At 57.7% G+C, this 24,045-nt stretch overlaps 1 protein-coding gene across 4 annotated transcripts in view; it reads right to left on the bottom strand.

Moving 5' to 3' along the window:
- Positions 1-24,045, bottom strand: part of LINGO1 (leucine rich repeat and Ig domain containing 1) — a 172,707-nt gene that overhangs the window by 14,803 nt on the left and 133,859 nt on the right. Inside the window, exon 1 of one of the 4 annotated variants that reach the window (XM_032990271.2) lies at positions 2,739-2,840. The exons of the other annotated variants lie outside the window; for them this stretch is intronic. Within the exon in view, the coding sequence (XP_032846162.1) occupies positions 2,739-2,744 (6 nt within the window). The 5' untranslated portion in view covers positions 2,745-2,840. Of the gene's footprint in view, positions 1-2,738; positions 2,841-24,045 lie in introns of those variants that run through there. 4 annotated transcript variants of the gene reach the window in all.

The following is a 24,045-nucleotide window of genomic DNA, read 5'->3' on the forward strand; positions in this document are numbered from 1 at the left end:
ATACATCAAGCAGTATAAACTTCAGCATCATTACAGTGACTGTATTAAGTAGGAAACCAAAGGAATAATAAGTCATTCAGTCATGCTGTTAACCTTCCAGTGATATGAAACAGTGGTAATTAGAGGTATCACAGAGTAATTACGTTATAGGTGTAGAGTAACTGCAGCACAGTACGGTATTACAGAAGTAGAAACCATTCGTTTTGTAATTAATCCTTTCACAAAAAAAACCTGGAAAACCTGACTCTTCCCTAGGTGCTGTAAAGTCAGCTCCACTATCTCCTCCAGTCGCTTCCTGCCCGGCCGGCGAGAGCCTCGGCAGAACCTGGGGCTGCCCGAGCGCCCGGGGCAGCGCCGCTGCCTGCAGAGGCTTTAGCCCAGGGACACGTTTCTCTCCTGGTCTTGCTCACCAGCCTTGCCAGGCTCAGAGCTTCAGAGACCACCTCTCCTCCGCGGTATTAAGCTACCGAGTCAACGTGCTCCAGGAGGGAGCCAGGAGCAGCAGGCGAGAAGGCACGGCCAGCCCAGACATCTCCTCCCACCCATCTCCATCCCCAGCCCGTGCTGCTGGCGCGGGCGGAGGGCTGAGCGGGGCTTGGAGCACCAGGAGAGCGAGGCTGCCCCGCGGCTTGGTGGCACTCGGGACAGGCACGGCGTGTCACCGGCCATTTGCATCTGCAAGAGGTCCGGGAGATGGACAAGGCATGCGCTTGAAACGAGGGGAAGGGACGCGGAGAAAGGGGGTCGAACAAAGGTTTGGGCTGTGGTGCCGGCGTGGGGCTGGGATGGGCCGGGCAGCACCCGCAGCCCTGGTAAGGTCCACGCAGCCCCCACGCGGCTGGGCTGGCTGGAGGCACGGCCACGCCACTGCTCCACAGCCCTCGCTGGCAGGCGTGAAGGTCAGGTCAGGGCTGCTGCAACTGGCAGAGCAGCGAGGAGAGGGTTAAGGCTGGCGGGAAGGCTGGGATGGGGATGTGGAAGGGATATCATTTCAGAGCAGGGGGCTCCGGGAGGTGGTGCAGAGGAAGGGGAGATGGAGGGAGAAGGGAGAAGGAGCGGATCTGTGCAGTGGGGCTGCTCCTGGGGATGCCTGAACTGCTCTGCCCCGTGCTCCCCCCCCGTGGGCTGAGACCCTGGAGAGCAGCGTGGGCTGGGAGCGAGTGTGGGGCTGTCACACCAGTCCCTTGCTGCAAGCTGGCAGGTAGAGTTGCTTGCTGGAAAGGGCGTTTGCTGGGGAAGGAACGTGGATGGCAACAGCTGGGGCGGTAGCTGGGCTAGCGACAGGCAGAGAGAGGCAGCAGAGCCTCGGCTCCGCCAGCCAGCACGCACCCGCGGCCAGGAGACCTGATCCCACTGGTGACCACACTCACGCTCACCTGCTGTCCCTCCCTCCTCATGCAAATCGCTTTCACAGCACCAACACTCCCATTTCTTCTCGGAGGTGGCACCTCCAGCACCTGGAGCAAACCCTGCCTCTACCCTTCGCACGGGCTATTTATATATCCAAGGCGCAAGGTGAAAAATCCGATAACCTACACACTGTATCAGAGAGCAACAAGCAATGGCACTGCCCGGGAGAGCTCCCAAAGCCCTTCTGGCCAGCAGGCTCTTGGGCATCCTCGCAATCCCGGCTGCCCTGAGAAGCCCCTTCAACACGAACCCCTTTTTTTTTTTCTGCCAGACACAAACCAAGGGCTGAGCCCGCACTGCTAGCCTGACCGTCCCCAGCATCTCCAGTTCTTTGGGCTGGCTCCTGTGTGTGGGGCTGAGCCCAGGCGGGGGGACGCTCCAGTGCCCGCAGACCCCCCCCCCTCCGGAGCCTGCGGGATCACCCCCACCCAGCAGTATCCCCCCACTCACCTACCTCCAGGCTGGGGGCTGCTGATGGAGAGGTAAGCCCCCGCCCTGAAAAATTCCCCCCCCATGGCTCCTAGCTGCAGCCTGGTCACTCGGGGCTGGTGAGCTCCCCCTGCCCGTTATTTAACCCTTCATGTCTCTGCCTCGGGGACAGGCAGAGGGCCGATTCCTCCTCTTGAATTAACCCTTGCTGGCTGGGGAGCTGGGCACAGCCTGCTCGAGGGCTGATCCTCCTGCTCCCCCACAAGCCCTGGCAGGTAGCGCTGTCCTGGCCATACCCTACCTGAATATGTAATCTGCTCCAGACCGGCTAACTCATCTGCTTAACTACCGAGGGGAGGAGGAGAGCTCCCACATCGGGATGCAGCTCTGCGCTTGTCTCGGCACCACCGAACCCCAGCCCTTCGCTGGGCGGGTCAGCCCCGGGTGGCGGGGACCCCAGCCCCGCACCCCCCGGCCCCCTGCCCGGCTGCAAGCTGCTTGTTCCCGCAGGGGCTGGGCAGGAGATCAGCGGAGGGAAGACACCCGGGACGGTGGAGGAGGCAGTAGCAGCACCAGAGGGGCTGGAGGACGGCAGGGCCAGGGGCACACGCACCCCCCCAGCCCCCCCTCCCGGCCCCGCGGTCCCTCCCCTCCCGGCGGTGCCCGCACCGCTCCCCGGAGCCGCACCCCGGGGCGCGGTTCAAACCTGGCACCGGCGGCACACGGGAGCACACACACGCACACACGCTCCCGCCGCGCCTTCTCCGGGCCACGCACGAACTTCCCAGCCCGGGCGCCCCCGAGAACCGGCGCGGCTCCGGTCCAAGGGGACAGAGCTCCGCAGCTCCCCCCACCCCCCAACCCCCCCCCCCAGCTCCAGCATCCCCCGACTCGCTCACCTGCATCTCATTCTCGCCGGCGATCTCCTTCGGTCAGAAATGGCATCTCCCCCGGCCCCCACCCCCTCCGCCAAAACCTCCACCTGCAGTAACGCAGCTCCCCCTCTCCGCAGCGACAGGCGAGAGGCGGCGGCGCTCCCGGGTCCGAGCCGCCCCCCCCCACCCCACCCCCCCCGCTCCTTCTCCCCGCTTTCCAGCCCCGAGCCCAGGGGAAGGGCGCGGGGCCGCTCCGGGGCCGCCCTAGGGACGCGAAGCGACCGGCTGCCTCCCCTCCGGTCCCGGCGGGCGGCCGGCGGCGCTGCGGGGCGGCATCGCCCCCGCGGGCGGGCTGGCGGGGCCCGGGCTCCGCTCGCGGCCGCCGGCCGGGTCCTGGCGCGGCGGGGCCGGGCTGGGGGCCGGGCTGGGAGCCGCCGCCGCGCCGGCCCCCGCCTCCCCTCCGGGAGGAGCCGCCGGCGGGCGCGGGGCGGTGCGGGGCCGGGAGCGGCGGCGGGCGGGTCCCCTCCTCCCGCCGCCTCCCCCGCTCCAGCGCGGCGAGGGGAGGCGAGAACCGGGGAGGGCGGGGGGGGGGGGGGGGCTGCCCCCGCCCCGCAGCCCCCCTCCACACACACACGCGCGCGCGCGCGCTCTCCCGTCCCCCGTGGGCGGCGGGGCAGGGGCGAGCGGTGCTTTTCCGCGAAGGGCCGCTGCCTCCCTCGCCGCGGGAGCACCCGCGGGCCGGCGACAAACCGGGGCCGGGCGGTGGCCGGTCGCCCCCGGCAGCCCTTGCAGAGGCACCGGCGGGCCCCGCTCCTCCGCCGCTGGTGCAGCCTCGTTTTTCGCAGAGGACGGGCTACAAGAATGCTGCCGGTCGCCCTTGCTTCGGTGCCCAACCCCGCTGGAGCCGGCTGAGGGAAGCCGCCAGGCTACCCTGGAGATTTCAGAGCGGTCCGTCCTACAGCAGCTATCTCCGCAAAACGTTTTGCTTCTCTTTTTTTTCACTTCCCCCGTCCCTGGTACACGAGAGAAAAAGGGCAAGGGGAGGGGTGGGGGACGCTTCTGAGGACTGATCTGGGACCTGGTGATCGATCCTAAAAGGCCTCCTCGGAGGCTCGGTGCATGCTGAGCTGGTGGCATCTCATTCAGGACTAAGTGCACGACTTCCCGAGCACTGCCCACTGCTTCACCCCCTCCCATAACGGACACTGATTTATCGAGCAGCATTAGCAGGTTTGCCCAGCATTGGCTCTTCCAGCAGAGGCTGATTTATCTGGCGGTAATGGACACAAACTTTGCTTCTAAAGTGCACTTTCCCCTCCTGCTTCCTCTTGGCAGGGCTCTCCCGGGGTGCTTCCCACTCCGTGCTGCTCTTACCCAGCTGGCCCCACAGCACGGCTGGCCGGGGGCCGAGGCAGACCCAGGGCAGCTGCGCCAGGGCCCTCCGCGTCGGCAGGGGCTGGGGCTGGAGGCTCTGCGGGATTCCCTTCCCTGGGTCCCATGAGCCTTCCTTGGACAGCTCTTTCAGCCGGTGGGAGCTTTTGAGGAAGATGACGGCTTGGCCTTCCTCCGCCAGCCATTTAACCGAGCCTAGGGGTGGAGATTCCCACGCAGAGCATCGCTCTGGCCAGGCCTCCCTCCCACGGAAGCGGAGCTGCGTGCTCGCCCCAGGCCTCTCCCGCCCGACGGCGTGCCCCCAGCCTGCGGGGAGCCCGGCGGGTGGGCATGCCAGAGCTGGGCCAAGCGCCCGCGTCTGCCCGCCCGCCACAGAGCTCGGGAGCCCGGGCTCACACCCCTGCGGCAGGCTACGAGCAAACCCAGGGCAGCACAAGCCCCCCCCACGCACTCAGGCAGAGGCTGCTGCCTCCCCAGAGCCCGCAGCGGAGCTCCTTATCCTCCCGCTCGGCGCACGCGAGCTCCTGAGTGGAGCAGGAATAAACAAAGGGTGGGCACGGCGAGCTTGCCAGCTGAGGGCTGAATCACTCCAGCTCCCCGCTCCTGCCTCTCTGCCTGCGGGCGCAGACCCCTGCTCGGCTGGGAGGGTGGGTCCCCGCCAGGCGTGCAGCCCTGCGTGGGCTCAGGCAGAGGATCCTCGTGGCAAGAAACACGGAGTTGGTGGGGGGAGAGCGCGTGTGTGTGTGTGTGCGCACTGCTCCTGACATCAAGGAAATTCAGCCTGGCCCCTCTCAGTGGTCCTCAGACCTTTACTCAGCACAGATCGATGCCTCTTATTATTATGGCTATTTCAGCGATGCCATCAATGTTAATAGCACTTCACAAACACAGACAAAGCCGGCAATCTGAATGTGGCCAGGAAAAACAAACAGAGGACAAAAGACAGCCTAAGAGCTCTGAATGCCATTTTTAATGCTTCCCCCCACATGGTTAAAGCCCCACTAAAGTGCAGGGCACCGTGTATTCAATAATAACACTCCAGAATAATTCCTGGCATTGTCTGGTGTGAGAGGGGGGAATTTCACCTCAGCCCTTCACAAAGATACAGCAAATACGCCATGCAAGCAGCACTGGTGGCCGTGTGAGAGTGATGCTATACGCTGCCTGGAAGCAGGGGGCCTTCCAAGACCGTCTTTTCCCACCTCGGCTCCACCAGCTGTCCCCACCCCGGCAGCGCGGAAAGCGGCAGAGCACGGGGGGGGGACGACACTTGGTGTGCAGAAGCAGAGACGGGCTTTTGGGCTAAGATGGCATCCGAGCACACCTCTCCTACAGAAAAGTCTTGTGCAAAACCTGCCTTTTTGGTAATCTCTGCGTGTGATTTCTGACTTGGGCGGGCAGAGGGACCGGCGCAGCGGCGAGGGCAGCGCAGGTACAGCAGGCGCGGCGGCGGAGCTGAGCCCTGGTTTGCTCTGCCAGCTACGGTGGTGCGTTTTGGCCGGCAGCAGGGTGAGACGATGGGGAGGGACGGAGAGCTCAGTGAAAAGAAAGCATCGCTTAATAACTGCTCTCCTAGCTGGGCGCAGGAGCATGAAGGTCCATAGCCATGACGTCAGAGTTTAAGAGGAGCCAATACACCTGATCTCCCCAAGGAGCAGCGCTGCCATTTGGGCTTGTCCCTTCCTCCAAATGTGGAGGGGTAACACCCCACCTCATGGGCAACACTTCCTTACCCCAGCACCCCCAAGGACACCTCGGACAAAGGCAGATCCTAGCAGCAATAAACCCCGTTGACCTCTGCAGGAGGAGCTGCACTGGCCCCTGCTCAGAAGCCCCAAAGGCCCCCACATTTCTGCATTTAGCGACCCTAGCCCCGAAAGGTGGCCATCACGCAGCCCTGGTGCAGCAGTGAGCTCTGGGGGCTGGAGCGAGCGATCGGGCGGCTGCCCGGGAGCGAGGCCAAGGCGCTTTCCCCCCGGGACACACGGCTCACCCCACACAGCACCAGAGGCCCAGATCTACCTGGGACTGTCAGGTTGTCCCCAGCTCTTCCCGGGCCACCGCTGGCCAGCATCTCACCACCACAGACAAACAACTACCACGAGGGCTGAGACCATCCCGCACGCAGACGGTAACGCAGTCCACCCTTAACACATGCTTGATACAAAGGTCCCCCTTGAAGAGGAGCAGTGATGCAGCTCAGAGAGGGTAAGTTTATAATGCTACCTGGGAGGACATCAATGGGACATTAGGAAAAAGAAGAGGGCAACTGGGTGCTACTATTCCCAGCAAGTGGCTGCTTTTGTAGAGGGACACTGGGAGTTTAGGTAAGGATGAGCTTACTGGTAAGGTGCCTGAGGTGTTGTAGCACGGGTGACGGAGCGCTGCAGACAGCCAGAACACAACCAAACCTCACTGGAAGTACTGTCCTCTCCTGTCCCCACTAACAGCCTGTATCTATTTGCAGCTGCCAGCCTTGCAGCACACATGCTTTTTTTTCCCCCTCCCATCACCTTTGCTGGGCTCCCCCACACTGTGGAGAGCAACCTCAGCTGTTGCAGGAGGCCACAAAGACCCACGCTACTGGGTCAACCTCCTCCTTGCAGCACGGAGTGACAAGGGGCATCCCAACCCTCCAGGTGTGACTATCCCATCCTGACTTCTCTGTAGCCCCGGGCTGCAGAGGACACCACAGAGAGCAGCAACACTCACAAGCCCTCATGGAACCTTTTCCTCTTTAAAACCTGCAGGGAGCACCAAGAACATTTGGGTGTCCATCTGCGGGGTCTCATCCCTCAGACAGATGCTCCAGCTCTTTGCCACTGCCATCCTCAGATGATAACGGGCTGTGGCAGATGGTTCCCTTCTGCTGGCAGGAGGCAGGAGTTTATCCCTGCTCTGAGCTCCCTCCCAGAGAGGCAGCACCTGCACACTGCATGAGGGACCGAGCCTCCCGCCCGAGCAGCGGGGAGCAGGCCTGCCCCTCAACAGGGCTAGCTGGGACATACTCATCTCTCCTGGTTACGGTGCAAGTGCCCAGGAATCCCACAAAACATCCAGAAAGGGCTGAGCTGGCAGGAGGGAGATGGATTTTAATTACTCCCATTATTATTATAGATCCTTTTCTTTCAGATTTTCACACTTTTGTTGTAACAAGCTGAGCTGAGAAAATACGTGTAAATGCCAGGCTGAGATAAGATGTACCACACCTTGAAGTACTGCCAGCACCAGCTCTGGGAACGCCAGATTGGCTGTCTGCCCCTCCAGCCCCCTCCCTTTGCCAGCAAGGACAGAGGGAGGGTCTGTGCCTCCTCTGCCCCCACGCACCCGGGGAGGAGGGTGCCTTGCATTTCCCCTGGGCTCGGCCGGCAACCGGCTCCTCGATCCTGCCCGGTACTAACCAGTCCCTGGAGAAGGCAGCCGTAACCTCCTGGCTGCTTGGGACGGGGATGGAAAGGCGCCGCAGATGCCTCCTGTTTGCCTCGCACAACATGTGCACCCACACCTCCTCTGCCCACCTCGGGGCTGCGGCTCTGCAGGCAGCAGGACCCGTTCCCGAGGATGGATGAGAGCACCCGGGCCCTGCGGGTGCAGTCAGGGGAGAAATGTGCTCTCAGATCGCTCGTGCTTTCTTCCTTGGAGGTGGTGACATTTCAGGGTGTGTGTGTGGGGGGGAGTGGGACAAAGGGGCAAGGCAGGATATTCCTGCTCCCCCGTCCCCACGGCCATCTGGATGTGTACCGATGCCTCCTCACAGCAGGCTGAGTCAGTCCAGTGGCTTCTCATTATCAGCTGGAGGGAGTCCAAATTCTGCATTGTACGGCTGCTCCTGAGTGAAATTGAGGATCGTTATCAAGTATTATCATAATGGTTTCTCTCTGTACTGTCTTGTACTGGTCCTTGCCCTGGTCAGCTGATTGATCTGGAGCAGAAGGAGGCAATGTACCAAAAATCCTTCAACCACCACCCGCCGCCCACTTGGGACAGCTGTGGCAGGAGCCATGCAACGTCACCGTTGACGCGGGCTGGGGCTGTGCAGGCCATCGAGGGCGATCCCACCGCTGTCCCCACGCACAGCCTCGCTTGCTGGGAGGCTGCAGCCCCTTTGGCAGCAGACGCGTGGCGGAGCCCATCTCCAGGCAGCTCTGCTCAACTGAAGCAAGGTGAGAGGCAGGAGGTACCACGCTCAAGCCTTGCCCATCTCAAATCATGACACAACCTCCACGATGCTCCAGAGAACAGGTAGAAAGAGGAGAAAAAAGCCTTTCTGTAGTCCCCCTCAAGCAGGTGATGCTGAAGGGGAGCTGAGCTGCTGGTGCACAGGGGCTTTCCCAGTTCAGCTCACCCAGAACTCTGCCAGGACCCCATCGTGTTTGAGCTCAGGGTGCGGAAATTAAGCCTTGCTATGAAATGTTCTGCCGTGGAGAGAGGCCACATGTCCTAACGTCAGCCTGACTCAGGTGCCCGATAGCTTGACTGCTCTGTCAAGCAGCCCAAACATGCTGTGTGAAGGGCTGCAGGAAAAGGCTCCATTAAATTCTTAAGCTCATTGACACATATACAGAAGGTATTAATAATATCAAGCATCTCACTGTCTATTGTAGCCCACATCCAGGAGATGAAAGATAATTTCTGGGACAAGGAAGTTATGACAGTGACAGCTTTTTAACAGCTTGGCGTAAGAATAGGAGCTGTACAATAGGACAAAGAGCAATGATTAAAGATCTTTGCAAAAAGGAGAGAGGGCCCAGAGACCATGGTGAGTGTGGAGGACATTAGAGTCATGTCAAATGCCCATGCAGAGAAAGAAAAGGCTGTGTTGGACAAGGAGGAGGGGAGGGTGGTGTGGGAGATGTCCTGCTGGGGCTGACTCATAAAATGCTTGGCAACTAACGGAAAGGGGTCAGGGTGCCTAGAGGGGATGAAACGGGCTCCTCACCTTAATGTTTAAAAGAGGTTTGACCCCCACCTGGTGTGCCAGGCAGAGAGGTGGGCATGCCTCAGCCGGGGCTGCAGCCGGCCTGGCAAGTGGTGCAGGGAAAGGTGATGCTGGGGAGCAGGGGAGGGAGCTGAGCTGCGCTGGAGGCTGGGCAGAGACTGGGGAGCAGACACATCGGCTGAGGAAGGGGGGGTCTGGTGTGGGGCAGGGCGAGGAGGGAGCGCTGCTCCCCGAAGGTCAGAGCCGGAGTGGAAGCAGCGGAGCCAGCACCCAGACACCCTCAGAAGTGTAATTATTACTAATATCCTTAGTGTTTCTTTGCACACATACACGCTCCCCTAATGTACACTGCACATGTAAACAGCCTCCTAGTGACATTTGCACGCCCAATTACATCTGCGTATCATTGATTTACATGCACAGTTGGAGAGCAATTAAAACACTGGAGCCTGCTTCGCACTTCCCCACAGCCACCTCTGTGAACCGCCGCCGAGGAGGAAGGGCACCTCGGGCTGGGGCCAAACCCTGGCCCGGTCCCTGACAGCTCGTGCCTTTTGATTTGCCTCCCCTGCTGCGGTGTGCGGTGAGAGCCCCGGCCTCGGAGCGTGCTGAGCGGGGTGGGCTCACGCCAGTGCCCTCTCCTGCATCTCCTTCATCTGCAGCGACCCTAAAACCAGCTGTAACGTTTGCTGTTTGCTCAGCTCCTGTCATAAGTGACTGGCGCATTTCCAAAAAGGATTAAAAGCAGGGAGTGAGAAACATAAAAGCTCGTGTAATTATGTGCAAAAAGCCCCTTAATAATTTATAGACAGAGAGGGTAAATATCTTCGTGTGTTATTCAAGTGTAGCTCATTGTCCCGTTTGGCTAATACCCAGAGTGCACGCATCACAGGCTTTATCCGGGAGGCTGTTTCGCCTTTAATACCTTTCATAAATTATTGAATTTATAAAGAGGAAAGCAGGTGTCATGTCGCTCCTATAAACAGCTCGTTAGTTAAAACTAACGAAGGTGGGGAGCAAGAGTTTCCTTTTGCCTTGTCTATCTCCCCTCTTGCTGCCTCTGCCGTCATCTGCGATGCAGCGCAGACCCTGAGCTGGGGCAGAGCAGTGGCATTTGCCCAAAAAAACAAAGTCCTGGGGAAAATCAGAAGCATTGGCTGCAGAGAAATGGCCTGTGGCTGCCCTACCCTCTTGGCTTTCTGAGACCGGCTTGTGACCTCAGTGAAGGCTGGAGAGGTGGTGAGGACGGAGGGGTGGGGAGGATCCCCAGCTCCATCCCCAGCTCTCCTGCTGCAGTGCCACCATCACCTGGGGTGCCCGAGGATGCTCTGGGCACTCTGCTTCTGAGAGGAGGGCAAGCATGAAAGGTGGACCCCGGAGGCAGGACAGGGCAGGAGGCAGAGGTCTCCATGGCAGGAGGGCTGAGCACAGACACGTCCCGGCCTGGGGGTCCTCTCACCACACTAGTCTGTCCCGTTTCCAGCAGACCAGGGCCGGGGTGCGAAGCCTGAGCGCGGCTCCTGAGCACAGGGGATTTGGTTTCAGGCTGGCTGGGGGAAGCACAGCCTCTCCCTGATTTTTTTGCTGAGCGAGGCAGGGTGTTAGAAGGCCGCCTCTAAAAACAGCAGACGTGTGACTGAGTCAGGCAGCACGTGTCTGCGCGAGGGAGTCAGCCAGAGCACCCGCGCACAGGAAAACCAGCGTGCAAGCAACACCCCCGCAGCCTCCGCCGGCCGGCCGGGCCCCCCCGCGCAGGCTGTGCCCCCCACCCCTGCGCCGCGGGACGGGGCGAACCAAACGCACGCTGCCAAGGCTGAGCAAGCCTGCGCTTGGGGAGCAGCTGGTTCGGAGGCTCCGCTTTCACACCCATGAGAGAGTCACTGAAGAGATGAACCCCCCACACGCACCCTCTCCAAATATAATACATATGCATTAAAAAACAGATATGGAAAGGGGAGCCATCAAAAGCATTTTAAACAGAGTTTAGAGCAGCTAGTGCCAAATCTGGGTGAATATACTGCAACGCAAGGGACCCACATGGAAAATGTTGCTGCAGTGAAGCCGGCGGTGCCGGCATCCCGACAGCCCCGGCACGGCACAGGGACGGGGACGCACGGAGCGACGCGAGCCGCTTCGGTCCGCGACTGCCAGCAACGAGGCGTGTTCGAGCCACATGATGAACGGTGGACTCTGAAGAAGACCCAGCAGGGCCTTGCGGGCATGGGAAGAGGGAACTGAAACTATTGATAATCAATTAACTCCTTCAATTACAGAAGCCTAATGAGGTAGCGCAAAGTCAGCTCTAATGAACATCAGTTTAATAGGGGCGGTTCCTCAGGGCACTGGTTTTTGACTCAATCTTTACAAGGTAGGAAACACTGCAAAAGTACCAAGCAATTAGTGTCACTTAATGAACACCCACTCCCTGCTCTCCGCAGAGCCGGCGGTTGGTGGAGAGCGGGTGGCTGTTACAGCACAGGGCGTCCCTGACCCCGGGGAGAGGTCCTGCCCCGTGCCCCGGCGGTGCTCAGCGCGGTGGCATGCCAGCACCGGGATGGCCTGGGCGGCAGCTCTGCCACCGCTGCTTTGCTGGCAGCACCGAGCTCGTTCATCCCGGCGGAGCGCGCGGTTTCTGGGGACGCTGCCGGATGCATTAGTTGCTGTGAGATGAAGTGAATGTTACAGGGCCCGGCTCTCCCCTAGAGGCAGCTATTTTTTCATTTTTTTTTGGTGATGACAGCGTAAGTGACAAAACAAATGTCACTGCCCGCTGGCCCTGATGCTTCCCTGGAAACCTGCCAGGTCCCGTGGAGCGCAAGGGGAGGAAGAGAGGTGGTGGAGGAGGGATGCTGCTCCCCCCAGCAAAGTGCCATCTCCAACACCACTGCGTGGGCCCCCCTCCGTGCCCTTCGCAGGGGCAAGTGGCGGCGTGGGGAGCTGTGCTAGGAGCCCTGCTGCACCCCACTGCCACGGCTGCATGCGCGGCCCCGGCAAGCCCGGTGGAGGAGATGGTGGCTGTCCTTGCCCAGCGGGACACTGCTGATCCGCAGCCGGGGCAGGGATCCCGGCGGGGCCATCCCCTCGGGAGGCACGGCGCTGCACCCGCCGCGTTGGGGAGGGATTTACATACTAAAGAGCCTCCAGCAAAGGAAAGACAACCTAACATCTATTTCGGGTCTCAAAGCCAAAGGCTGTATTTCAAATCCGCTAATCAGGTGAGAATACAGCAAACTCGTGCAGAGTGGAGCTGGGGAAGGAGGGGGAGCCTCAGGCTCCTGGCAGCGCTCTCCACTCCACAGCCAGGTCCTCACGGGGACTGGAGGGGGTTTCATGGCAATGGACCCCAGTGTCCCATCAGCACCCACAAGAATTGGGCTTCTAGGGGAAGGGACCCCCCACTCTTGTGGGGGCTGATCCCCGAACTCCTGCAGCAGGGGGTCCATAGAGAGGGGCATTTCCAGCATCCAACACTCCACATGCAGGGGCTGCCGGGGCCCTGCCTTTATCCAGGGCCATCCAAAGCTGAACCAGAGCACAGATGCCATGAAGAAAGCAGAGACAGGGAGAGGAGAACCTGACTATTAAGACAAAATATTATAATTATAATTATGTAATGATTATTAAGACAAAATCCCCTGACATCTGCAGTACCCAGCCATTTTTAAAAAGCGATGTCTCTATCTGAAAGAGCACCTTAAACACAGAGACATTTCCTACGAAATGTCACGGTCCCACAAAGCTCCCTGCGCAGCCCACGCTGCTGGAGGGGCACCAGTGGGCTCGGCCCCGCTCCCCGCAGATGGAGCCAGGCGGGCTTGCTCCCCGGGCCCAGGTGTGTGGTGCAGGGGGGCTGCCTCTGCCTCCGGCTCCTCTGGCAGATGGAGGTGGATGTGTGCTGCCTGTGCTGCCCGCTGGGACCACGCAGGGGCTTGGCCCCGGCCTCCCTGCCCTGCTGCTGGGCTCGGGAGCAGGCTGGGAGCGCAGCGGATGGGCTGGAAGAGCCCAAATGCCAGGAGAGGCACAGGCCAAGTAATTCACCCACGTGGATGTGCGTGTGTCTGTAAAAGCTCTTGAGTCTGAGCACCATTCCCAGGGGAGAAATGTGTGGGGTTCCCCCAGGGCAGATGGGCCCTTGGCCCAACTTGGGGAGAGCGTAGGAAGGGGGTGAGGAGCCCAGAAGCCATTCCTGCCATCCCTGTGTAGAGCTGGGCCAGAGCTTGCACGGGAAAAGAGACCCAGGAGCTTCCCAGGATCACTGGTGCTGGCCAGGATAAGCCAGAAAAGAAATGTAAGGCAGTGGATTGGAGGAAGAACAGGCGGCACGGGTAGATAGAGGTAGGGAAGACAACAGCCACACATGCCTGGTACTAGACCCATACAAAAATCTGATTCTGGGAATAGCCAGTTCCCATGAGCAACTTATCTGAGACCAGTGTAACCAGCAACTGCCCCCAGCTCTTAGTGGTCTGACAGCACTGACTGCAGATGCCAACCTTGGGGGGTATTGGACCCTGTGCTCAAATGGATCTGTAAGAGTCTCCAGGGGATGGTCCCCTGGCCTGGCTGGTCGGCCTCTGGGTGGGGCAGGGGGGTGCTTGTCCCCTCCAACCCTCCCAGTGCCCATTTTCCCTGCAATGTGGAGGGGACACAGGGCACTGGTCCTGGCTAGCCTCCACCAGACCATTTTGTCACAGTTCATAAGGGCCAGAAGAAGTACTGAGAGCGGGTGTCAGGAGTGTGAAATGCCCGGGGAGGTGGGGTGCAGGCTGTTGTACAGAGGATGCTCAAAGAGCTGGTTTCATTAACAGCTACGCAGCTCCAGGCACTGGAGATTATTCTCGTCTCTTTTCTTTTGGTTGACTTACTCAAAGTCTATTAGTGGATTAACTAAAATTCTTACTATGCTGGAGCAGCATCTTCTCAGGGGTTTTAGGGAGGTGGAAGGGGGTAGCTTTCATGTTACCCTGGAGCAAGGCTGCAGCTGGGTGGGCTTGTCAGGGGAACAACAAGAGGCGCAGAGTCCTGGCAACAGCCGCTCTCTTCTCCAAAACTGGCAATGTTGTAGAGAAACAGTGCTGTCTGGAGGGCAGCAACGTCAGAGGCTGGCAAGCCACACAGTCCCTCATGCCTTCTTCTCTCTCACATGTTACGCTTTGTAGCTTCTGGGCTCCATTTCACAGGGGGACACAGGGGACTGAACCCAGGGATGTGGGAAGTCTCTTCCCACTGTCTGTTGTTACTTCCACCTCCCCACAGACAACTCCCACTGGGGGTGTTGCTCTGATAAGCTCTGCTTCCTTGTCCCAGAAGGTCCCGTGACCATACCCTGGTTTCCTCACAGCCCTTGCAGCCCCCGGATAAGCAACTTTGCAGCATCCCTTATTTTCCTGGGCTGTGCTGGTTCGTGTGGCAGAGACTTCCCCCTTCCCGCGCCCATCCCCATCAACTGGCAAAGCCCCAGTGGTTTCCCCCAGAGAACATGCGGTGAGACACAGCATGAAACAACTGCAGATAATTAAAGGATTGAATAGGGTATCAAGAGCAGGGAGCTTGCAACATCCACAAATAGCTCGCCTTGCTGAGCTGCTTAACTCCTTGCTTGTTCTTGCCAAAGTGCAGACCCCAAAGGGATGGTGCCTGTGCATGAATAGGGGTGGAAAGTTCAGGAGCATATTTTTAAACCATTCAAGCTATACTCAGGCTGAGTGATACATTATTGTCTGTGTGTGTCACTTGAAATGTCTTATGAATACAAGAAAAAAAAAAAAGCACCATTTTGCCTCTCTAAACTCCCACCCCTCTGCTCCTACCCAAATAACATCAGGCTAGGTCTGACAGGCGAAAGGAAAGCACCACGAGGTAAGGCTGGTTAAAAGCAGTGTGAAACACTCTGCTTCTCTGGAAGGAAGAGACTGGGTTTGCAGGGCTGGAGGGCAGAGGGACTGGCAACAGGCATGGGGAAAGCAGGCACTCATCCGCACAAGGACAGGGGTGTATCAGGCCAGTGCCTGCTAGAAAAATAGTGGGGTCCCCAAGAAGCCCCCAGGAAGGGCAGTACAGTTATGTGCCTGATGGAGATGGTGTCCTTCATTTCACATGGCAGCAGATCTTCCCCAGACCATGGGAATACTGGGTGTAGAGTTTGTGGCCCAGAACAGCAGGGAAGTAGGGTCAGTTAGTCTTGAGTATTATCCCAAAACCACGAGGGGCATCAACCCATTGCTCACCCCTGTCACCCCATCCTGGGTCAGAGTAGGATGGCATCACTTCAGTGCCACAGTGATGCCCACCCTGAGCCTCTGGGGCCTCTCTGGGCGGCTGGCACTTGGTGACAGTGACAGTCCACCAGTCCCCAGGGCTGGCAGCCAGCCGCAAGCTGTGGCTGGAGACAGAGACACCAAAGAGCCTAACAGCCAGCTGGGGCCATGGCGAGATACAGCGGGACAGAGGGAAAACAAACCAGAATCTCACTGGGAAATCATTCCTCTTCTAAACAGTGCTGATGTAATTAAGCAGCACGGGCTTTATGAATGATACCATCTCTGTCTCGAAACACATCATTACCTCTCTCTGTTGAAGCAGTATTTTTAAATATATATTTCCTATTTAAACGCCTGAGGAGAAGGCTCTGTGGCTGGGATGCTGGGATATGTTGCTAATCACCTCCTATTTCACCCAGTGGCAGGGAAGCGTTTCGTGCCGAGCTCTGGCTCTCCTGCGTGCACACCCCTGCTTCGAGTCACCCCTGTGTGCTTCTCCCCCGCCTCTCCCACCTGCTGCCCGCCACCGCCACCGACACCGCAGGGGATGGCGGAGCCGAACCTGCACCCTCCAGCCCCCCTGTGCCCAACCTGGATGCCGAGGTCACCCCAAACGCCTCCACCCAAGCTGTGTGAGCCCCTCACCATACTGTTTTCCTCATTTTAAGGAAACCAGGGCTCAGGAAGATGAGATATTTCACCGATTGCTGACCCGAGCTGGTTTCCCCTCCGCTGCCACCAGCCCTCCCCACCTCCCAGCGGGGTCTGGGTGATGCTCTCACTTTGGTACAATTTGGGCGTTTCTGTTCCCAGACTACTCACCCAGCCCATGGCACATCTGCCACGAGTGTTCACCGCAACAGATTTGAGAGGCCCGAGCAAGAACGAAGGGCTTTTGTGCTAGAAATTGAAAGTTGATGGAGTGTGTCATAGGAAAATGACAACAACCTACTGTACCTCGAAAGACAATTATTTTTCCCTCATTGGAAGTGATTGAATTTCTCCATCAGTGACACTACTAATGTCGTCAACACCAACAGCTCTCTTAAGGAAAGGCTCTTTCTCAGCTGCACACCTGAAATATCCTCAGACTTGCCCTTTCCTCCTTTCCCCGCTTTGCTTCTTGCTCTTTTGCAGGACACGCTCAGCTCACGGCCAGCTGAGAGACCAACTTATCAGATATGCGTGCTCTCCCTCCCCATCCCCACAGCTCCCACAGATGCATGCTTCTGTCAGATCTGCTTCTCCAGACTATTTCTGAATACGCTACGGCTGGAAATTACAAAGTTGAATCATGTCGCTTAACCATGATTGGCCATGCTACCTACTGCTACCTGCATTACAGTGACGGGGCCGCGCTCGGCTGTCGGATGCATGTATCCAGATTGGTGAAGAGGAGAAGCTGGGAGACACCATGCCCTTTATAGAGATGGAGAAAAGGGTCAGGCTGCACCTCTGACTGCTGTGGGATTGGAGTCTTGTACAGCCACTAGCACCCCAGAGAGCCTGCTCTCCCGGCAGGCCTGGAGCACTGCGCTCCGGCAACTCCAGCCTCCCCCGCTGCCACCTTCAGTGTCATGGACACTTTGGTGCTGGACTCTGGCCTGGGGACACGCTGCAGCCACGTGGGTCTCACATCAGGGTGAAAGGGACAGCACTGCTACCCAAAAGCCCCTTCTTTGAGTGATTTTGGCCCAGGATCTGGAGTAGCACAAGCCCCAAGGGCTGTGGGGTAGGGTCTTGCATGTGCCTGGGGCACAGCCGTGCTTTTCAGTGGCACTGGCTCCCTTCCGTTCCCAAGGTGATTCCCCCTGCAAATCCAGCCTGAGTTAATGCCTGTTGGCAGAAGGCCAGCCTGATTTATTAAGACACACAAACTAAAGAATGAGCCACAGAGAAGCACTGGGAGCCCGGTACATCCCATAACACTGGGATAGCAGAGCCCTGCAAGGCTCCGCACAAGCCTTGCCGTCCCCATCAGAAGCCCCAAACCCTGAGGATCCCGGGGAGCACTGGAAGATGTCACCGCACTGCACGCCTTTTGGGGGGACAGCGGTCACAGCCAAGCCCATGCTGGTGCTGTGCAGGGCAAATATCCCAGCTGGAAGGGTAGGGAGGGCGATGCCACGTCGGGGCGAGGCGGGGAGGCTGGCTCAGGCAGGCACATCGCCCTGCTCCGCTCTGGGGGTGCCACGCAGGCCAGGGTGGAGAAACACGCACGCTCCGGCGGCTTTCAGAGCCGCATATGTTGTGTGGGTTGGGAGCACATATGTTAGATATACACACATCTACGTGTGTGTGCGTATATATATACACAGACATATATGAGAGAGACTATTATAGATACAGATTTACATATATAATCAACACCAGAAATTACTGCGGGATTTTTAAGACAGCAGAATCGACCTCAGATATCAGAAAATAGCTATCTTTATCTCCAACCTCTCAGCTTGCGCATTTGGTTAGCCTGGCGAATGCCACATGCCAGAGCCCTACCTATGGAGGGTTCTGGGAGGGTGCTGGGGAAGCAGGAGGGGTGCTGGGAAGGCAGGAGGGGTGCTGGGGAGGGAGGAGGGGTGCGGGGAGGGTGCTGGGGAGGCAGGAGGGGTGCTGGGAGGGTGCTGGAGGGGCAGGAGGGGTTCAAGGAGGCAGGAGGGGTGCGGGGAGGGTGCTGGGGAGGCAGGGCTGCCCACCTCCCACACACGGAGGAGCAAAGCGTCCTCCCCTGCCTGCAAGCTGAGGCACGCACAGTGCGTGCAGGTACCTAAATCCAACAGCCCGAGAGGGAGCCAGGGGGGATCCATCTGCCCGAATGCAGCCCGCATCCATGAACAAGCCAGATGAACTGCCATATCGCTAATGGAGAGAAAAGGCCTCTCAGGGGCAGGATTAATCTCTTTCTAAGGTGGCTGCCTGAGAAAGGTCAGATGAATTGTGCCTGGACGTGCCTTTTTTCTCCCCGCTGACTATAAATGTCATCCAGCCAGCGGGCTCCGAGGCAGGTATCTACAGAGGGGACATGTACAGCCAGGTGAAGCAAATCCAAGCCCGCGTACATAGCTGCTGCTCCGGATCAACCCTGATCCTGTGCACGTCCGCGGGCAGCGCAGGGAGGCAAACACACCCCTCTGGCTCAGGGTCTGAAACCCTGAGATATTTGCAGCTACATGGCTCAGCTGTTAAAAAGTTATGACCACTTCAGCTTGGTAAGTGAAACTTTTTCATTCATTGTATCGGATAGCCTCAAGCAGCGTCACCCAGCCGTAAAACACTTTGGAGTTGACTCAATGTCACATTTAAGTGCTGGATGCATCAGAATTCAGGATGCTTCAGAAAGGTTATGTAAACCATTACATCAAATCCTGGGAGAGTTATTAAGGTGAGCGGCAGAGCATGGGAGAATGGGTGATTATCTCACAGCAGTACTGTGGAACCACACGAGCAATGTCCAGCTTAAGGATGTAACTCATTCTCTTTACAAGCCTAATTTTGTTTCTCCCTAGTGCTTCTTTAAAAAAAAAAAAAAAAAAAAAAAAATCCGTCCACCAAAGAATTCTCTATTCGGGAAAGTAATTATTTGAGAGAGTCTCCAATTAATCAGCTAAATCATTGGGGAGATAAGAAGGTTTGAAAACCTGAAAGTTTCTCACTATTGGAAAAGTCTTCAATTTCCCCCCCTCCTTTTTGGAATGTCATATTTTAAATTCAGTGTGGTCTATTAACTCCACATTTATTTTATTCATCTGAACTACTGCCTTTGAGGACGTGGGGGAGGACTGCATGGTTAATTTTGGAGTTATTTGCTATGGACTCTTGAACCTCTCAAAAGTGCGTGGGCTCCCCAAGGAGTTTCTCAAGTCTGCAGCACTTGTCTTCAAGGACATGAAAGCATCTGCAGGGGCCTGCAATTTTTCAGGGTTTGGAACAGACCCAGCCAGGTTGAAAGATGTTAAGAAATCTTTAGGAGCAGCAAATGCATTTTGTAAAGCCCAGAGACGATCTGTTTGGGTTAAATAATGGTAAGAAGCTTGCAGGGGCAAAATGAACACTTTGGAAATTGCAGGCCTGAAGCAGCAGCCAGTTGAAGGACCTCCATAAGTCAGCAGCCATCGTGCTGAAAATCTTTGGTGCTGTTGTGATAAAGCAGCCAAGGCATGCTAATTATAAAAACATCACTGATGGAAGTCCTCCAGCATCCTGCCCAGAGCATCTCCCACGTGGCAATGCTGCCTCCTCCTAAAAAAAGCCACAGAAACCACAGAGAGATAGCTAAAGCTGTCTTGCAGATCTCCTAATCCCACGGGATTTATCCACCCCACCTCCATATCAACAGCCTGCGTCCACCTCCGGGTGAACCACTGGGGTGTTGCTCCTTTGTGCACCTACACCAGGATGAAATGAGGAGCGGATCTTGTTGCAGACTGACCCCTAGCCCTCGGTCCCAGTGTGGGAAGGCAGGCACGGGGCTTGGCGGACACGGGGGGGATGCTGCGTGTGCAGGCAGCCACGGCAGCGCTGAGAGCATCTCCTGCATGGGACACATGGGCTCTGCCCCCCCCCAGCCCATCGCACAGAGGAGAAGAAAAGCATTGCTGAGTAATTTCAGTTAATTCTTGGACAAAACTGGTAGCATGAGCAGTGCCGGGTGTGTAATAAAAGGTTTAGACCTACAGTTGTGCTGCTGTCACCCCCTCTGGTGGGTTATAAATGTAGTACATGCCACCGGCATTTGAATGCTTATTTTCATTTTGCTGTGTATTCAGCGGTGCGTAATCGTGCCGGTGTCAAACAAGGGGGCAGTGACTCACAGGCGGGCTCCAGCAGCGCACGGTCACTGTCCGGGGTGAGCTGCATGACAGCCCTGGAGAGCTGTGCCTTTCTAGTACCGCAATACTACTCCTTAAATCCTAAAAGCACTGCTATTGAATCAACCCTGCAGAAGCCCAGGACCTTGGACGTGTCCAGGGCCCAGCCAAGCCCCCAGGAAGTTCTCTGGAGGGTGCTGGAGGTCCCGGTCTCAGTGGGAGTGGAGCTGGCCCATAATGAGACCGTGCCATTATAGGTAGCTCACCCAAACCCTGCGAAGAGGCAGAGGGGGGACGTCTCGTCCCCTGGCACGGCTCCCCAAAGGTGGCAGGGGACCTGTGCCCATGGGACAGTGTGGAGGAGCATCTGGGCTGGGGCCAATCGCAACTTGCTCTATGCATAAAAGGAGCCCGGGTCTCCTGAGCTACCAGCTGGCACCTTTCACTGATGTTAACATTCATTTAAGAAAAATTACAAAAAACCCCAACATGGGCTAATTAGCTAATGACATTATTTTGGCCTGATGTGCCATATAATTAAACAACTAATAAACGGCAAGAGTCCGGTGCTGCTGAGGCTCCTGAGTCAATACCATGCTATTACCACGGTGTAATTGAGTTTACTGAGAACCTCAGCACAGGCGTCCCAGAGCCCATGCGAGGAATGGTATTGAAATAGCCACCAGAGACCCACCTGCTGGATAAAGGAGAAAGACAAATCTTTTAATCTACAATACAGCCCGAAGTCACACACGGAGAAGACAAGTTTGTGCTACACACTGTGGTAAACGCATTTGCTAGAGAGGAGGGTACGTGCAGCCCGGGGAGGGCTAGATGTGCAAGAGCTTCTCTGGCAGCAAAAGAGGCTTCTGGGGCTCCAGGTAAGGTGGGAGTGGGATGAAATGTGGCTTGTCCTCACTTCTGCAGAAACACTTCCAAAAGTCTGTTCCTTGGTATCCAAAATGCTCACATTTCTCTATCAAAAAGGTGCATTTTTGGTGACAGAATTAAAAGGAACATCAGAGCTAAGAGGTCTCAGTAGTGGCTCAAGGTTTCCTCCCTCAGCTCTGGCCTTTGGAGACCAAGTGCCCCAACCTAATACTGTGCCAGTGGGCTGAGAATGAGCCAGAAGCTGGGTTCGGGGCTGCAAAACCCCTTTCTGATTTTCTTAGTGCTTGTAGAAAAGAAGAAAAAAGGAGTGGGTTGGCAACCAAGCTCTCACTTGAGTCATGAAGCATCTACAGATGTCTCGTTATTATTTGCTGTCCATGGGGTGGGAACCCTCAGAAGTGATTTTCTTATACGGACGCCTTGTAAGTCAAATGCAATGAACACACGACCTTTGCACACACACACAGAGTCCAGGCCCCTCTCTTGCACCGCCCCGGCTCACCCGCAGCGTGCAGTCCTTGCGCACTCCTGCGCTCTCCCCTCCCGGCAGCCCCGCTCTCAAGCCCGTGTCCCCAAATGCACCCGTGCTCCAGCTCATCCTCCTCACCTCCCTTCTTTGGCAATGCCAGGCAAGAGCTTCTTATGCTCTCGACCACTCTCAGGCTGAGCCTGAAAGCTTTGCAGTGGCACGGCAGCATCTGTCACCCCAAGACAGAGGCACAAGCCTCTTGCACTGTGCTGCTGTCAGGTCCCTGCATGGCAGCAGCAGGCAAAGCCCAAGTCCTGCTGGCAGGCAGCGGGCTCACCGAGCCCATGATGGGATGCGCCTGGTGACAGGGCAACACGACAAGGCACTGAGAGGGATGGACGTTGTGGCTGAATAGCCAAGAGCCAACGCAGGGCTCTGGGGACCTGTGCCCTTCACACGGGGTGGGACAGTGGCTGCAGCGCAGCGGGCCCAGCTCACATCCAGCGCCCGCATTCCACACTGGAAACGGCTAAATGGAGCCCAGGTAGAAATGCAGCAGGAGCCTGGCCACGAAGCCCCGTCCCAGCGGTCGCAGTCACAGTCAGTGCAGCCTCAGAGCTCCTGGAGAGTTTCTGGGAGCGCGAGCGGGGCAGAGAGGCTGCAGCTGACGGGCTGAGCAGTGCTGCTCTGAGCAGGGCCCCCCAAGCCCCAGCACCCTGGCCCTGCTTCCACCCGCATGGACCTGCAGCCCCCTCCTGTGGCTCATCCCCATCCCACAGAGCTGCTTAGGAAAAGGAGACTGGAGACAGAGCGATGAGGGAGCCCAGAGGGACCACTCTCAGCCTCTACTCCCAGCTTCTGCTTACCACAACCACACCATCCCCCAGGAGCTCCAGCATCAAACCCACAAGGGTTCCTCACTTAACCCACTGTTGGTATTTAAGACAGACGCACAGCTCTGACTTCAAGTGTGAAGATTTGAAGCAGATTAAGCTTTGATGCTGGTGCATGAGGAGCCCCGCAGCCCCCCCCCCCAGGACACCAGGAGAGGGATGACGGCTGGGGGATGGTGAAAAAACAGGACTACATCAAAAGAGGGGCAAAACCCGTGCTCGCAAGAGGACAGAGAGCGGGCGCACACCAGCGCCGTGGCTGCGGGCGGACGCGTGAGTGGTGCCAGGAGCAGAGGCTGGCGGAGCCGGCGGCGGCCCCGGAGAGGAGGGGGGCGTGCAAAGGCTCCGCGACGGCAGAGCAGCCGCTGACAGTGAGAGGCAGCTCCTGTCGTTAGCGTGAGCCAGGCTCTGCCAACACAAATACCGAGATTGCTGAAAACAAGATGTGCGGTCGTGCGTCTTTGCTGTCAATCAGCGCCGCGCAGGGAGCGTGCTTGCGGCTGCTCCGTCTCCGTCAGAGGAGGGCTCGTGGTTTCACTGAAATTACTCCACGGTGGTCATGGACAGCCCCACGGCTGTGCCTAGGCGGTGGGAATGGGCTCTATCCTCCTGGCTGGTCAGGGAAATCCTCCCACTTCCCTCACCACAGCCCGTCCTCTGTCCTCCCATGCCCAGCGCGTGGGGAGGGACTGAGGAGAAACCTCTAACAACTGCTGCTGCTGTGCGAGTCTTGGAGAGGTGCTTGTGTGGAGAGTAATTCCTGCACTTGAGAATTACTCACAGAGCACTCGACAGCCGTGCTGAGAGCAGGCAAAGTGTACCGGCACGGACCTGAGCCCTTCTCCGCGGGGCCACTGCCTGCGACTCGGCCCTGGCGGGCTGCAGCCCGCGGGACAGCCTGGCCCCAGTGCCGGCAGAGCAAAGCGGCTCAGCAGCCGCCGCAGCCACGGCTGCTTCCCTGAATGTCACAGCGACGTGGGGTGCACAGAGACCTTCCCCAGTGCTGGGGTGGACACAGCCGTGTGACCCCGAGGGCTCAGCATACAGCGGGAGAAGACACCCAGACTCCAACCTGCTGAGATGTCTCCTCCTGGGGAAAACAAGCGGAGAAGGGCGGGTGTTTTTCACGCCCAACGCTGGCTGGAGGCCACCATGGGCAGTGTACCTGTCCCTGGGCAGCGTCCAGGGATGGCACCGGCCTTCTCACCCCACCGCTGAGACATGCAGACCCCTGAGGCACCACCACCCCCTCAAAATAAGGCTCAGCTATGGCTGAGTTCTGGTTTCTTCCCTCCAAGCCAAGCTGCCTTGCTTTATCGTGAATGCAAAGTTTAAGCAGCCCCCGTGTCTTCCCTTTTATCTCTCATTTCTATGCTGACATTTTGAAGGAAATTTGCTCTCCTCCTTGAAGTACAGAAATCTGTGTCCGAAGAGCACTTGGGCCCAAAAAGCCGAGAAGATAAACATATTTGGACGTGTGATTTCACAGTCGCTACGTTGATAGCTTTCAGAGGCTGGGTCCTGTCCATCAATTACCCGCAATGTGCATTCAGACGTGATACGGGAGAACAAAAACTGACTCATTAGAGGGGAAGAGAGGTGAGTGAACACCAAGACTAGTTAAATAGAGCTGCTCACATTTCAAGGAGTAAAGGGAGATATTTCACTCCTGCTCTCTT

Source organism: Tyto alba, unplaced genomic scaffold (genome assembly GCF_018691265.1).
Source record: "Tyto alba isolate M040663 unplaced genomic scaffold, T.alba_DEE_v4.0 Super-Scaffold_41, whole genome shotgun sequence".
NCBI lineage: Eukaryota > Metazoa > Chordata > Aves > Strigiformes > Tytonidae > Tyto > Tyto alba.